The sequence below is a fragment of the Dermacentor silvarum genome, chromosome 4, assembly GCF_013339745.2.
Source record: "Dermacentor silvarum isolate Dsil-2018 chromosome 4, BIME_Dsil_1.4, whole genome shotgun sequence".
Lineage (NCBI taxonomy): Eukaryota > Metazoa > Arthropoda > Arachnida > Ixodida > Ixodidae > Dermacentor > Dermacentor silvarum.
The window spans coordinates 88353521-88370016 of NC_051157.2; the positions used below are offsets into that span (position 1 = coordinate 88353521).

Genomic DNA, 16496 nt, shown 5'->3' on the forward strand with positions numbered 1-16496 from the left:
TCCGCGTGACAACACAGCCGTGCCTTTTTGCATTTCGCCCCCATCGAAATGCTGCCGCCGCTCCCGGGATTTTATCCCGCGACCTCGTGCTTAGTAGCGCTACGGTGTATATAGCTGCAGGCATAGGCAGTCGTACATAGGTATGCACCATACGGCGAAATCACCGCCAACATAACCAGCGTTGCACCTGTGTGACGTCATGGTTCGAATATCTATATGAAGCCAAAAGAGAGTACCGTCTTGGTAAACAACATTCTCAAAAAGCGCCAGCTTGAAATTCCTCTCTGCACACTTACTGCGCCTCTGCAGCGGAAGCAGCGACAGGCCTCGCGTGACTCGAAAGCAATACAGCGTGGGCTCATATACGGCACATAATTCATAAGACCTTTCCCAATAACCAAGAGTAACCTATAGCCTTTCTTCCCGCGTGGACAGTATTGTCACTCGTCGCTCCTAAGTTTAGCTTCGCCCTGTACATTCGCAATATGAGTAGACTACCTCGATATCGACGTCTTCGAGAGTAAGGAATAAGAGTCTGCCTAGAACGCATTCTACGAGAGCATTCTACGAGGGATGAGACACTATATACAAGAAGCTCGAACGGGCGTGCGTGACATCTCATTCCTCTTTTACTCCACGTAGTTCTCTCGCGGCAGTGGGATCGCGGCCAGCGCAATCCCATGTTGGAGAATCCAGGTGTTCGGTTCTCGAGCTCGCCCCCGCGCGCTCCCTGCCGCCGGCGGCGCTCGCGTGCTCGCGTGCTCGCAGCTGACGAGTGCGCGCGTTGCTTTCGCAGGCGGAGGGCGCGAACCCTCATCGGCGGACCTGAGGCGACAAGCGGCGAGCCGCCCTTGGAGGAGGAGAGCGGCATCCCGCAGATCGCGCGCCGGGGACCTCTGCGGCCGGCGGCACACCGAGCAGCAGCGGCGTGGCCGGCCCCCGGTAGCCGGGCGGCGGCCATGCCCGTGACGACCTGCGGCGGCAGCAGCGAGCGGCCCTGCTGCCGGCTGCTGCGGCAGCAGCGACGACGAGGCGAGGCGGCACAGGGGCCCGTGCGGCGGCCATGAGCAACGGCAGCAGTACGGCTAACCTGAGCTGGCTGGACGGCGTGGCGGCGCTGAACGCGACGCTCGACGGCAATGACTCGGCGGCGGGAGACGACGAGGGCGGCGGGTGGCCTATGGTGCCCGACGACCCGTGGGACGGGTCGCCCTACCCGAGCCGCTACTCGAAGCTGAGCTTCGTGGCGACCGCGTTCGTGGTCACCTGCATCATGATCCTCATCGTGGTCGGCAACATGCTGGTGTGCATCGCGATCGCCACCGAGAAGACGCTCAAGACGATCCAGAACTGGTTCATCGCCTCCCTGGCAGTGTCCGACTTCCTGATAGGGCTCATCATCATGCCCTTCTCGCTCGCCAAGGAGCTGATGGGCTACTGGATCTTCGGTTCCCTCTGGTGCGACGTGCACGCCGCACTGGACGTGCTCATCTGCACCGCCTCCATCAACAACCTGTGCCTCATCAGCCTGGACCGGTACTGGTCAGTCACGCACGCCGTCGAGTACCTCAAGAAGCGCACCGCCTCGCGAGCCATGGCCATGATATGTTTCGTGTGGCTCCTGTCGGCGCTCATCTCGCTGCCTCCGCTCGTCGGCTGGAAGAAGTCCCAACAGGCCTCCGACTACCCCCAGTGTTCCGTGTCCGAGGACGTGGGTTATGTGTTGTACTCGGCCCTCGGGTCGTTCTATGTTCCCGCGGTCGTCATGGTGTTTGTGTACATCCGGATATTCCTGGCGGCCCGCTCGCGCGCGCGCCGGCACGTCAAGAAGCAGGCCCGGCACGTACCAGAGCTCACGAACGATCCGGTGCGCGACAAGTCGACGACGACCACGACGACGACGTGCACCAGCTTCAGCAACCCGAGCCCGCCGGACTCCTCGGCGGCGGCGCACAAGATGAACGGCGGCGGTGGCGGCGGCGGCGGCGGGGCGCAGCGCAGGGGCATCCTGCCCAGCGCCGCGCCGCAGATCATCATCGAGACTCCCGAAGAACCGAGCTCGACGCCGCCGTCGCCCCCGTTGCCGTCCCGCCGCCAGGAGGGCCTCGGCGGGCTCAGGGCCCCGGAGGTCGGCCTCCGAGCCGACGACTCCGAGGCGGCGCCGCTGCAGGGCTCGCACGACGCGCCGGGCTTGCTGAGCGCGCCGCAGTCGCGGATCGCGCGCTCCCCTTACGGCTCCACGCTGTCGCTCAACGAGCGCGACGAGGACAGCGAGCTGTGCGAGTCTTCCAACGCGGCCGGAGGAGAATCCTCGGGCGGCAGCGGCGGCGGCACCACCGGCAAGCGGGGCGGCCGCCCCACACCAACCTCCAAGCGGCGGCCGGCGCCCCCGCAGGGACTGACGTACGCAGTGGCGCGCCACAGCCCGTCAGACGCCGAGCGCCACAAGCGCAAGCTGGCCAAGGCCCGCGAGCGCCGCGCCACCATGATCCTCGGCCTGATCATGGCCGCCTTCATCCTGGCCTGGCTGCCCTTCTTCGTCCTCTACGTGCTGGGCGCGCTCTGCAAGCGCTGTGACATCAGCGGCACGGTGTTTGCGGTCGCCTTTTGGCTCGGCTACTGCAACTCGGCCGTCAACCCAATCATCTACACCATCTTCAACCGAGACTTCCGCAAGGCCTTCCGCAAAATCCTCTTCAAGTGATCCTGCGCCGCCGCTGCCGCCATCCGGCCCGGCGCTGCTGTCTTCCACGGCGCCGCCTGGCCCGCCACTGCCGCCGGCGCGGCGCAGCCTCGCCCGTCGAAGGATCCCCGCCGCTGAAACCCCGCTCTGCCCGCCGCTCCAAATCCTCGTTGTTTACCATTGGGAGCCTCCACCACGAACCGAGAGAAGGCGCTCCGTGCGTGTGAAGCGCCCGCTCGCCAAACGGAGTCCGCCTTCCGCGCGCGCCCAGGGACCTGTCCACGCCGTCTGTGGCCTGTGCGTCTCGCGCATCGACAGTCCAGCCGCGCCGCCACCACCACGCGCACACGCAGAGAGCACGTGTCGCCCCGCGGCGGCGTGAAACAACACCGAGTGCTGCTGTGCCGTGCTGTGCTCCGCGCTGCGCACACATGCCACGACCGCACAACTGTGTATACATGTTTGTTAACTACCGTAGCACCTCCCTCTCTCTGACCCGCACTAGCCCCACGCGACCCGCCCTACATGCTACGGCGCCGGCGCATTCTACTCGTCGCATCTACTTGCTCGGACGGTGGCACTCGGGGCGGGTGCCGCTCCAAGATTCGACGAGGAACGCTACTAACTCTCGTACCCGCAGTTGTCTTTTTTTATTATTATTATTATTGTTGTTCTTTCTTCCTAGAAGTGTCGGGCATCGACTCTTCGCTAAGGCCTAGCAACACGCACAATACACACGCAGACAAAAGAAACACAGGTCGAGTTTCGCAGCTGTTGTTGTTCTGGATGAGACGCATCTCGGGTGTACGTGAAATGTCTGTAGCTTCGGGGGCTCGTTGGCCGTTCGTTAAACAGCAGGGGCAGGTTTGCTTCCTCATAGAGAATGCGCCAGCAGCCATATGAAACGACGCTGGGCGGACTTGTAAAGCCTGGCAGCAGAATTTGTTGCCTTGCATCGTCCCTTCACCATTGGTGTTTAGAGCACGCGGCGGTGACCTTGCACAAATTGGTGCGCAACGTGGTGGCGCGCTATTGTTTAAAATAAGTTGTGGGGACCACGCACCTTAGAGTGCCGTCCGCGACTTGACTGCAGTTAAGGCACTGTTGACAAGGTGGCTTCATTTCGTATGGCTGCTGGAGTACAGAGTGTGTCGTTTGGTGCCAGTGCTTTTAGGATCATGTCCGTTTCTTTCGTCAACGCTTTGCGCTTTTTGAGGTGTTGAAGCAAACTGTAGACGAATAGAAACAACCGAGGGACGTTCTCAACACCAGATGCAAGGCAAGTTTGTATACCAAGCCTAAAAAACCTAAATGTTTGAGGATGTGCGAACTCGGACAGAAACACACGCACACACACGCCCAAGCACCCACGGGCAAACACAGGGCGAGCTCATAACACGCGCACAAACACACGCTTACAAACACACACACACGCACACGCACACACACACACACACACACACACACACACACACACACACACACACACACACACGCATATAAGTATAACTTACTGAGCGGTCACTGTTTCTCGTTCGCTGATACATATACTATATAGCAACTGAAATGTATATATTGCTACCTAATGCGATAAATGTCACGCTGTTCCGAACATTTATAAACGGGATCTTTTAAGAGAAAGACAGAGCTTCCGGAGGGCGAGTACTTTGTGTCTTTATTTATTTATTTATTTTTTTTTTGCAACGGCGTCGCCTATGTTATTTTTTTTTCCTCCCCTATGCGTGGAGTAACTCAAGCGTTCCATCTCTATCAAGGCACACATAAATACACAATAATAAACACCAAAGCTGCACCTTCGCCATTTCCTCTCATTGAAGTCAGCAGACTACAGCGCATGCGTCATAGAGCGATCAAATAGAGAGAAAAAAATCCAAGACAACAATGTACGCCGCCTTTTTCTCAGCTGTATCTTATATCTGTTACGTAATATATACTTTTTGTGTCATATTTTTACTGGTTTACCTGTAGTATCTTTTTTTTATTCGTTGCTACCCTCCCGTTCTTGTTTTTTTTTTCTTGTCTCATCCCTCGCAAAAGTGCTAGTCATTAAAAAAAGCTTTTAAGGCGACCACTTGTGTCACGTCAGGATGTCTTTTAGCAGCGCTTTTCGAGATAAAAGAGCTACTGTGGCTACACCGCAGTGTTTCTCATGCAGTGAAGTGTCACTTGCAGTAAGATGAAGACGCCACAATCGTCTTTCTGGCAAAGGGCCTTGCTTGTTAAAAGAAAATGATGCCGGCAGCGATACACCATCCTTCCTGGCGTATATAATTCAACACCAAAAACCAAAGATTACTGCGTACTTGTCAGCCTGAATGGGGACCTTGAACTGGGAATCTTAAGATCTGCGATTAGCATTCAAGAGCGGTTCTGTTTTAGCGAGACCCGTTTCATAATTTGCTAGTGCGCTTCTCTGCACTGCACATTTGCCCAACTAATCGAGGCACCGGTCATCGTTCAAATGAAGACGGAGTTCAAATGAAACTATGTCTACATTTGCTATGTCATAGTACAAGCAAACTGTGCTTGTACAAGCTGTTCGCAAAAATCAGCACGCCGCCATTAATTGAGCAAACTGCCTTGTTGAAAAGCTAGCTTTACAGTTATGGAAAAGTATCTAAATGCGATAACGCTTAACTTTTTTTTTTTTTCAGCTGTTCATTCGCTGTATGCCAAAATTGAACATGAAGAAGATCGCAGCAGCAAACAGTGAATTGTAATTGTCATTCCTCTACAATATGAGCACGTTCTTTAGTTAAGGTTATCAAGAAAGGTCAAGCTGCCTCGATTACTTCTACGGCCTAGCCACGTGCCGAACTTATGCGGCATTTGCGACGTTCACTCAACTTACATAGTTGTGAAGCACAACACATGCACGTCCTATGGCACCGGGCGCAAATTTGTACAGCCGTTCTTTGATGAACTGCGGTTGCCTGTGACGTTCACTTCAACGTTATATCTCCAGCCACCTGAAAAATAAATATTTTAAATGCTTGTTGTCATCAAATGCGACATTAAATGCTAATGTTTTCTCTTTTTTGAACGTTATTGTTTGACTTTACCTATTGGTGTCACATCGAAAGCGGCACTGAGATCAGAGCACGCAACGGAACCTGTGAAACATTTAACAAAACTATACGCGTTCCAATAGATGCGAAAAGGAACAAAGTAAAACGCAGATAACTATGGGTCCGTTGCATGAGTCAGTTTGGCAGTGGAATGTTCGGAACCAGCAGAGGAATCTCCGCTGTTACGGCGCTGCTTGCTCTGAAGGTAGGACATGTATTTCTGTTGGCTTGGAGGTTGTTTCCTGCGACAGTTCTTTGTCTCGTCACAAAAGAAACCGACCATTAGCAGTGACGACAGGCATTCCGTTTTATATAGGATAAAAATTGTTGATATTACGAGAAGAATTCAGGACACTGGAGCGGTACAGTCGACCCAAACTAGTCTATCAGGCAACTAATGCCTCAGTTGTTCGAAAGCATGTTGTTTTTGTTGTGTTTCTTTCTTTGTGGTGGCGACATACGCAGGCCGGACGTTCATTAGCTGAAATGTTTTAATGACTTGGGGTGTGCAAACTACTCTTTCTGGAGCACTTCTTAGTTCCAAAGCTGTTAATGTCGCAGTCGAGGAATTCTCTGATGTTGTTTCGATTTGTGCAAGTTTTCTGTTCTTTCGTTCTTGCGAATTTCTTTCTGTTGGTTTCGAGGCTCGGTAGTAATCGTCATGAAGAGGAGAAAGAATGAGATAAAAACATTTATTTCAGCTGTGTTGTCCCTGTTAGGTTACATTACCGTGTAAACATGTAATCTATAAACAGGCAGCCAGATTAATAGGTATGAAGCTCTCCCACATCACGCCATAAAGAGCTAAAGAAAATAATAAACAGTAAAGTACTTCGCAAACGACTTGCGTAGCAGCAAGCAACAAGAGATAATAAACAGAACACCTCTATATCAAGCAACTGTCGTGCTTGCACAAGGGGGGGGGGGGGGGGGGGGGGGGAAGCAAGCAAAAGCTCAACAGGAGATGCTTGGATGCGCCGGTAATATTCCCTTTGGTTTTCTCTATCTTTGAGGGAAATCGCTAGCACGATATGACAACACGGGCACGTAATTAGCTGCAGTATAACTAATTACCCGGGCGATAAGGCAGTGTGACTCGAGGGAGTGAAATGTCAAGCGAAGCGCGTGGCCCACCTTGACAAACGACTTGAGTCATTAACGCGGTAAGTTTTCAACTGCTCTTGGAGTTGCATCGTAAGTATTGCCGCATTGCGTCCACTACAGCATTCCCAAGCGCTGCAAGATGAGCCGACCGGAAATCCGTTCCGCTGTGATCTTGAGCGCACCTGCACAGTTTGCAAAATGTAATCGTTTGCTGCGAACAAGGGGCTACGCGCATTAGTGTCTAAAGCACAAACTGTCAGAACCATATAACGTGCCTTCTATTTGGCGTGCAAACAGTTATGGCTCGTGCAAGACGTTTTGCATCGCACCTCATTGGTATGTATGCAGCTATTTCGTCAGCTTTGTGTCAAATTTGCGATCGCTTGTAGCAGGCAAAACAAAAGGAATGCGCACTCTTGCAAGCTACTTCTGCGAGAAATTCCTGCTTTGTGAGCAGAAAAATTGACACCTTACGTACGTTACGTTTGCCTCCAAGCTCTTCGCGTTCAGCTTCATTCTCCTCAGCACGACGTGTGCTCTTTTTGACTGTCGTTTTAAACAATTCCTTAAATGTGTTTAACAGTACGAAAAGGGGTTCCTTTTCCCACTTCGCCTGTCTGAGACAATGTCTACTTAAAACAAATTCCTTCTGTGACAAATTGTTAATACAAATTTTGCTTAATGTGCGGTCAATGTAACACGTTCATTTTATTTATTTTTTTTTGTGAAGAAAAAAAACGAAAAATTCTTTTTTCTGTAGCTTCTGCATTCAGAAAAGCTTTTAAGACGACATACCGTATTCTGCCACATCCATACAATAGGCTCTATTCCACAACACCAATACGGTGCTTTCCTGCAAACCCCAAGTCACTTGCACGAAATAACTCATGGAACGAGCAGTATTTTCCAAGGACATTTAATCGGTCGCTTTACCACCTTTCGCCTCCAGGTATCCCAGTTACTGAGACTAACACTGCTAGCAGTAAAACTCGCACTAGTCGTGTCAACCAAATCAAAAACAGAAATCAAAATCGACAACGAATGCAATTTATACTCGCAAGACGCGGGCAAACAATCGCCGACCCTGTTTTCGCACAGACACTTCGCTCAATTTCTATATCTCGAAAAGCCGTGTCACCGAAAACGCATCCCCAAATCAAGCTCACTGCACTGTCAGCGGAGTGCCCATATACGTCACTCACCGCGCCTAACCGTTTCAAGTCTCGTCGAAGTCCAGCCCCTCTGTTACGTCATCGTTCAGTACTAAATAAAGGTCGAGGGGGGGGACTACGGTTTCATACAGTATTAATAAACAAGGCGGAGGCATTTAGGAAAAAGCAATAACACCCAATCACAAGCCAAACATCGCTTCATTTAACACTGCAGCAGCGCCGTCACCGAACATCCAATTTTTTTCATTTTGTTCTTCCTTTATTTGTTTTGTATTGTTGTTACTCCAAAGTTTGTTGTCCCCTGTTTCAATTCGTATGTACGCATTTAGTGGGCGTATCTCTCTTTTCTGGTTCCTCTGATCCGCCCTTACTATCCTAGCCTATCGCTCTCTCACATTCCCACGCCTTACGTGCTCCGGGCCCGATAGCACTAAAGACTACAGCACCTTGCACGCCTCCGAATTTCGACGCTATTGGAGCACGCTCTACACGCCAAGCACACATACACATGCGCTCGCACAGATAAACGCACGCCCTTTCAGACAATACCTGCGAATCCGCTTGCCATGAACATTCTTTCACATTACACTTGGTAACCCGCAAATGACCGCTAGTTTGTTTCGTCACCTCTCTCCCTTATACCCCAACCCCGATGTCATCTGGAGCCAAGACAGAAGAAAAAAAAAAAAACACTAGCAAGCGCACTTTAATCAAATCCTGAAACCTGAATCCTTAAACATTGGCCCAAATCGAGTTGATTGTGTCGATTGGCGGCCAATTTAGCAGCGAACTGAGGCCGTGGCTACCGACGAGTGAAAACTCACGTAAATATGTTTATTCTTATTGTTATTGTCGTTATTATTTGATCGGAAAACATATATACACTTGACAGAAAAGGGAAAACGAGAAGCAGGCTGGCAACTGCCACCGGAAGGGGCACAACTCCTGCCTACTCTTCAGAATATTTTTTGAACAGAAAGTGAAGAAAACCCACATTATATATGGTCTGGACTAGGTACGTGCCTGAGCGTCTTACATTCATAATTTAGTTTGACGCTGAGAACGCTGAGAATGTTGCACGCACATGCGCACAATATCGTTCATCGGCTAAATATGCGAAAGGCATCAATCTTGGGTTACTTGTGCTTTTGTTTAAAGATAAACAAAGGAATGCTCGAAACTCATTAAAAGGTAAAGGTAACGTGATAGTGAAACTGGGTGCTTTATTTTTCTAAATAACAATAAACTCGCACTTTTCTGCCACTGTTTTATTCATTTTTGTTTCAAATGAGCATTCAGGAAAAGAACACGCACTCGCGTATGCAATTGACAACATCAAAATTTCAAAATTTACCCAGATATACGCCCAACTAGAATGGCCACACAATGTGTCCTCAAGTAATTTGTGAAAATCGCAAATTTTGCGAACTTAACCAAGAAGAGAAAGCTTGCAAAGACGAAAGACTTGAATGGCTTGTTCAGCTCAGTTTAGGTTCTCAGAAGTACCACAAACTCAGAGGCCGTATATTTCGGCGTCTTAATCAAACGCACCCTTAAACCGCTAGCCCACGTCTGGCAATTCTAAAACAATAAGATAAGATATAGAACAGCGCCGACTGCAAGATCTCACAAGCACACCTACATATGAAAGCGCAACCGTGCTGGCATCGTTATTTTTCTCAACTTTAAGTATTTGCTCACAGCAGTGCGTTCTTCCCACATAGCTTGCCCCCTTGCGGTCACTCCGCTTCGCAATTTTCTAAGCCCGTTCCCTCAAGATAAAAGAGAGAGAAACAAACACTCCACCAACGCTCACACTCACCAAGACGACGACGCCCACGACACTTGTGACAACAGCTAGCAAACACACATTGTCTCTCAATGGTGCTGCAAAAAAGCCGCGACAGGTCTTTCCTCGACTGAAGGAGACCCCTCTGGACTGACACGCTTCAGCGCTGGACAGCTGTACGACGAGAAGAAATGTGAAGAAAAAAAAAAAAACATTGCGATGCGTATAGCCGGGAGAATAGAAGCGCGCGGCGTAAGTGTGAACACATTTCTCTATGTCTCGCGTCTCTGTGTTGTCTCCTTCAACTCGTTGTTGTTGTTGTTGTTGACCGAGAATGCAAGGTTGCGTGATGTGTGTGCGTGTTTTTCATTGTTGTTGTTGTAACTGTCGGTTCTGAGTCGCCGCTCTCGCGCATGCATTGAGTGACCCGAGTGACGGATCTATCTCGCGCTCTGCCAAGCACGCTATAAGGTTCGCAAGGCGAGAAAGAGGCGCTGGGAGTACACTGACGCTTCCTAAAGATTTGTGTAATTAGATAGTATTCGTAGCGTTGTAGCGTTGTTCGTGGCACGATCACAAAATTCCATGAACCGTGCAAACTTTCTTTTTAATATTTTTTTTTCGCTAACACCATTTTCGTTCACGCCATCTGCACAGGTTCCTCTCTACGTTAACGGTGTCGGAATGGGTGATCAGGTTCGGAAGCCTAATAGTAATTAGCCTAATCGTTTGACTGCTCAGTCATCCCAAAACCAGCCTCGCGTCCCTTTATGGAGCTGTTCTTGTGCTTTCTGTAGCTTTTTAAAGCCGTTTTATATTCAGTCGGCCAGCAATAAGCGTTTTTGAGGTGTTTCAAAACTTATTCGTGATTGCGAGAATTGATGCCAGCGCCTAGTAACATTACGACAATGGGGTTACGCCATCTATTGGTTCACAAGTGAGACGGGGTACCCGTTTGATATTTTAGTCCTGCTACAAGAAAACTTTGCCCTTTTTGTTTTTATTAATGAATGGGTGGCGAGCGATTAAGCAGCTCAATCCCCCCCCCCCTCTTCTTTTTGTCCCCCTTTCTTTTTAAGCTATCATAGACTGGCTGCAGCCGTGCTGACAGGCATTGGAACACATTAGTTCTCCTCTGCGGCGCTGAACGCGAACAAAGCCTTTTATGCAATCCACAGCCTGCAGGAAGCTGAGTAGCTACGTTTATGCGCCAGCTTTAATCCCATTTCGATGACTGTTCCCTGTTGAGTACGACTATTGCGAGTTTCTCCCGCAAGGCGTCTGTATCCCTCGTCAAAATTCTACAGGCCTCAGTTGTGCGCGGCCGGAACTCTTTTCTATAAGTCATGCGCCGAGCACTCCGGCTCTGGACATCGCGTATACGGGAGATGTCATTCTTCTACGAGGTTCCAGAGAGTCAGGGGCGCGTCTGAGGCACACCCATGAGACGTCAGCATAGCTATTGCTTCGGCACCGCGCGTAATTCGCCCGGGTACGAATTTCCAGAAAGGCTGAACGTATAACTGAACCCCACGTTGAACTTAACGACACACATCTTCTTCCCGAATTGGATGTTCGTTCTTTTTGGCCCTATACGTACGGGCCACCATTTATTTACCCACTGCCTGTTCCGACTGCTGGGCTGAAACATCCTTCACCGAAACACAGCTGTAGTAGTTTGTTCGTAACGGCCTTGTCATTGTAGCATTCGTGTAGTAAGTGTCCTGCTCGCGCCGGCACGCTCCATGGCGGGTTCTTACCAACTGCGCTCGCTGCTGTGGGTTGCCCATGTAATACACATTGTGATTGTACACTTTGAGCACGCGAGAGTTTCACACAAACACAGAGTGAGTCGCGCTCCCTTATCTCTCCGTTGTCGTGCTTGTTCCTGTGGTTGCGATCTTGTTGTACGCATATACACATATATGAATATATTATACACGCATATATGTATATTATTATCAAATAAAAAGAAGAAAAAAAAACGCGACGTCCGTGCCGACAGGGCCGGATCTGTGAGAGGACCTGCCAACTTGTGGCCCGTTTCATGCCCAGCCCTTGCCGAGTAATGCGTGTTACACATAGTATGTTACGAGTACACATGACCATACGAAATATATATATATATATATATATATATATATATATACATGTAAACATGTGTATATATATATATATACAAACACACAAGATTCTAGATGTTTCGAACACCGCACGCGCGCTTGGTCGTAAGTGCGAGTGGCGAACCGTGATGACGTATGTGCGCGTGTGACTGTGACTGAGTGAACGTTTTGTTGTCTGTCGCGTGTGAGTTTCTCCGTGTGTGAGCCAGTACAAACGTGTTTCATGTTTGAAATCGGTTTAGACGATGGCAAACCATATGCATACGTGGTCTGTTGTTTTTTCTACGATGCAAAAGGAGGAAAAAAAAAGAAGAAAACAGCGCCGAACTATAAGCAACAACAGCAACAACACGTAATGTTTGTTCCACGATATTCAAAGCTTATTTCGTTGTCGCTGTCCCGCGTATCGATTTGGTCTTCTTTATAATTTTTTTTTCTTTTCAAGAACGAAAAAAATAATAACCCCGCTTCTCGCCTTCACCTTTTCACGCCATCTCCAGCAATTGCTTATTTTTTTACGTCATTATATATAACTTAAGCAAAGCTGGACAGCAGACGCTCTACAGAACTGAATATCATGGTGCTTGTTGAACACAGCGTTTCTTACCTATATGCCTATAGCGTATATCATGCAGCTGTATTTGTGCCGCGTTGCGATACGCTATAGTGAGCTATAGTAAAAGCAGGAGCAAAGAAAACAAATAAGGAAAGAAGAAAAAAGGCAAACGGGAGAGGCTGATGTGGTCCATAGCTTCGCGCAGGTTCGCGGCCCTTTCGAGAGTTTTGAAGTCATCGTGCGTCTATTGTCTCACAAACATCTGGCATACTCGGTTTCACGGTATTCTGGAACTTAAGTTCAAGCTACGAGGCGATCAAACTTTAGACCTCCATTCTGTGCTCGAGACTGCTTTAGGCGGGCACACGACAGTTTGAGGCAGCCGGACACGTGGTACTCGAACACGGTCCTTCACACGGTCGCGCTCCTGATTGGCCCAGGCCACTTTTGGTCCCAACTCTAGCGGTGCGCAGGTTCCAAAGATGCGGAATTGAAACCTTGACAGTTGCTATGGCAGCTGCTGAACGCTGCCTGAGCAGGCTCAGCTGAAAGTGAGAACGCACACTCCTCGTGCTGCGAATTCCTTGCCATCAGATACGCTATTTTCCGGACCTTTCTTTCTATTTCACTTCGTCTTGTTCATAACATACAACGCCGCCACTGTCTTCAAGTTTAAGAAAACCCAGCATTATAATGTCTCTCACGAGTACGCATTATGTGCATGACAGCCGCAGTTACCCATACCGCACCGCGAAAGTGAGCTTCAGACAATTTATCTTGTTTAGACAAGAGAAATTTCGCCTCTGCGCAAAGCCAAATCACAACTATGAAACCAGAAAACTTCGCTACGTATCACGCGCGCATTGCGGTGAAGCAGACGTGTCTGCGCACGGTGCTTCCTAAAGCGCACGGAGTCTCTGACAGCACCTGATGCTATGGAAACGCAGTGATTAAATCTCTCCCCTTCACTTCCATGTTAGTTAAATATAAACAAAAAACAGGCCAGACTGTAAAGACATGAAAGGCCGTGTTACGCCCATCCTGTGCGCGAGCTCCGTATTCGCGCCGTACTGTTCAAAACATCGTGCCGCGGCAATTAGCACACCTTTATGCAGTTGTGCACGCATACAAGCGGCGCAGGACTCTTTGTATTTACGTCACTTTTTATGCAACCGTTTTGACTTCAGGCATGGCGCCGGAGGCTATCCACAAATAACGAATGCGTCGCCTTTCGTATATTCGCTCCCAACGCGCAATGACGTTTCCATAGCTGTCAAGGAAAAAGTGACTAGGCGCACTAATCAGCTCTTATAAGCGCGCTAACCTAGCACGCGCAGTCTTCGTCACTTGTTCCGAAGCCACCGCGTACGTGATCAGACCTGTCGTAGGGCAGCGTACTAAAGCCCGCTACAAAACTGTTATTTTTGTCAAACCCCGGATATTCGCTCGTCCCTCTCTGCAGCTTCGGAGAAGCAGCCGATGTATTGCGGCAACACTGCAACGGGGCTTGGCGAGATCTTGTCGCTCGTGGAGTGGCTTTCAAACTTCTGACGAAGACTGTGACCCCCGGCTATTGCGCACACATTGAGTTTGCTTTCATTCTTCACATTTCTCCGTAATGTTCTTTTCTTGTGTGTTTTCTTTTTCTTTAAATAAGATGTGGCTGTTCGTTCCTATGCGAGGCGAGCCGCCATAATCGCCCGTTGCCACATAACATGCTTTTGAACAAATACCTTGGTCGCTAACGCCCAGAGAAAACACAGCCCGGCCCAATCTCGCGATTTGCACGTCAGACTCGCAGCGTCCGATTACGCGCTTTTTGTTAGCTGAGACGCGAAAAGCAAGAATATAGGAAAGAAAACAGACGACAGTAACGAACAAACTGGAACTACAGCCCAGCCTTTTTCACACGAACTTGAGGGTAGCCTCTTTCGCTTGGCAAGAGAGAGAGAGAGAGAGAGCCCATTTCATTGTTCTTGCTCTTCCGTTTGCCCGAAACGTCTTTTTTCACAGGAACAAAACTCAATGCTGTATTTGATTTTTCTCTTTTATATCGCTACTGTTACCCTCCTCTGCCTATTCCACACAAACACATGCTTTGCAAACAACCTTCCTGAGCACGCTGTAAGGAGGGCAAAACAAGAAAAAGGAACTTTTTTGCTAGCATATGCGTATGAGAAAGTGAAACGTTACAAGAAAAACAAAAACTGTTGAAGTTCACAGTCCTGATTGCGTGTTGCAGACTATCGTTTGTTTATCGCTGCGTGTGTACTGTTTGCTTATTATTGTCTTGTTTTTTTTTTCTTTTGATCCCTGTTATGCAACGTATTCCGCTGTGAATACCTTTGAGGTAAATAAAACAAAATTCAATGACGTTTCTGTGACTTGATTCTCTCGAGAGCGCGCGTTGTTAGAGCGTGTGTGATGCCTTCGGCGTGACGCGGTGCTTCCTTCTGTACACTCACGGGGACAAGCACTTCGAAGCCAACACAGGCATCAAGCAAGAGTATGCCGCTCTGTGGGGAACCAGCACTGGCCAGGAGGCACTACGACAGTTTGAGTGTGCAGACACCATCCGATAGGGAGACCACGAAAATAGTACGACATTTTGGACGATAACAGACGAGGTGCTGTATTAACGTTGGCTTCAGCTCTATGCGTCCAGCAAGCTCTGGCCATACCCATGCGCTTTGCAGATGCGCATGGGACCTAGCCTTGCAAAAGTTGCCGGCAATTTCTCCCCCTGATGTTTGGATGGAAAAAGAAACTTTATTCAGGTCCTGTACAGGGTGTTGCCACCTGCCTGGCTAGTGCCATGTTGGGACCGGGAGGTTAAGCCTATAGCCCTATCACGGGCGTACTGGACAGCCAGGACTTGAGGGATATGATCGAGGTATTTAATCATTCCTGAAAACCGATCCCGGGAAATACCAGGGCCGAGCGAATCACACTCCCAGAGCATATGTTCAAGTGTGCATATCTCCTTTTTGCATGCTTTGCATATATTATTCATGTCTTCAATGTTATACCATGCCTTCAATTGTGCAGGTGAATAATATGACTGTGTTTGTGATTGCCTAAGTGTAACTGCTTGTGCTCTATTTAGTCTAACGTGAGGAGGTGCAAACTTCCTCCTTCCCATGTAGTAAGGCTTTGTAATTTCATTGTATGTGATCAGCGTATCTCTCTGTAGGTTCTCCAATCCAGCAGAATCAAAGCCATATCTAAAAGCGACCCGGTCTGTAAGCTCGCGGCTGACGCTGTTGGCCGATTCATTTAGATTGAGGAGAAGGTCGTCAAGTGAACCAAGGTGCGACGGGAACCAATAAATGTAATGTGTATCATTTGTTTGTCTTGTGGTAACGCCACATATCATCCGCAATATAGTATGGAACACTTCGCAGTATAACTAAACTAACAACCCCAGGTTCCAAAGACAAGTTGACTCGGAGCCCAATACGTTTCGCGTTTTCCGAACCACGACGACCCATACGGTTCACTGTTCACACTTCCCAACTCTTTATCACAGATGAACTTTAGGAGGAGCCGAAGCACTTCCCTCCGAAATATCCACTGTCCTCGCGGGAACAAAATGTCACTTGCTAAAATGTATGGTGCCGTCTGGCGCTTGAGTCAATCTATTAATTTCTTGCGTTCTGCTTAAAATTCGGGACACTTTAGTATATAATGTTCAATGTCACCAAGAGCTTGACAACGCATACACGACGATGATGGGCCAAGTCCTGTTTTGCACTGCCAAGCTGGAGTTTGCGCTAGCCTTGTGCGGATGCGATAATGGAGAGCGGCACTAGTTCTCTCAAGTTCTCTAATCACACAAGGCTGATGCGGTGGAGACCACAACGAACGCAATTGGCTTAATATAGCCTTTTTATGTCTCTTTGCGTCCTGGGAGCCTTCTTCGTGGACTTGAATTGCAACGCTTTGCGCGCCAGATTGTCAGCGCGGCCTGGTTGCCTGCT

At 49.3% G+C, this 16496-nt stretch overlaps 1 protein-coding gene and 1 long non-coding RNA gene across 2 annotated transcripts in view; one reads left to right on the top strand and one right to left on the bottom strand.

Moving 5' to 3' along the window:
- Positions 1–1062: 1062 nt before the first annotated feature.
- On the top strand, positions 1063–5747 carry LOC119450364 (alpha-2C adrenergic receptor). Its single transcript, XM_049665830.1, has one exon. It carries the CDS (start codon positions 1064–1066, stop codon positions 2702–2704), a length of 1641 nt encoding a protein of 546 aa, XP_049521787.1. The 5' UTR covers position 1063; the 3' UTR covers positions 2705–5747.
- A 971-nt stretch (positions 5748–6718) lies between these two features.
- The window catches only part of LOC125944736 (uncharacterized), a 43250-nt gene continuing 33472 nt past the window's right edge, over positions 6719–16496 (bottom strand). Inside the window, exons 2-3 of the long non-coding RNA XR_007466418.1 lie at positions 9871–10011; positions 6719–7058 (exon numbers count right to left, since the gene is read on the bottom strand). This is a non-coding gene — a long non-coding RNA (uncharacterized LOC125944736). The remainder of the gene's footprint in view (positions 7059–9870; positions 10012–16496) is intronic.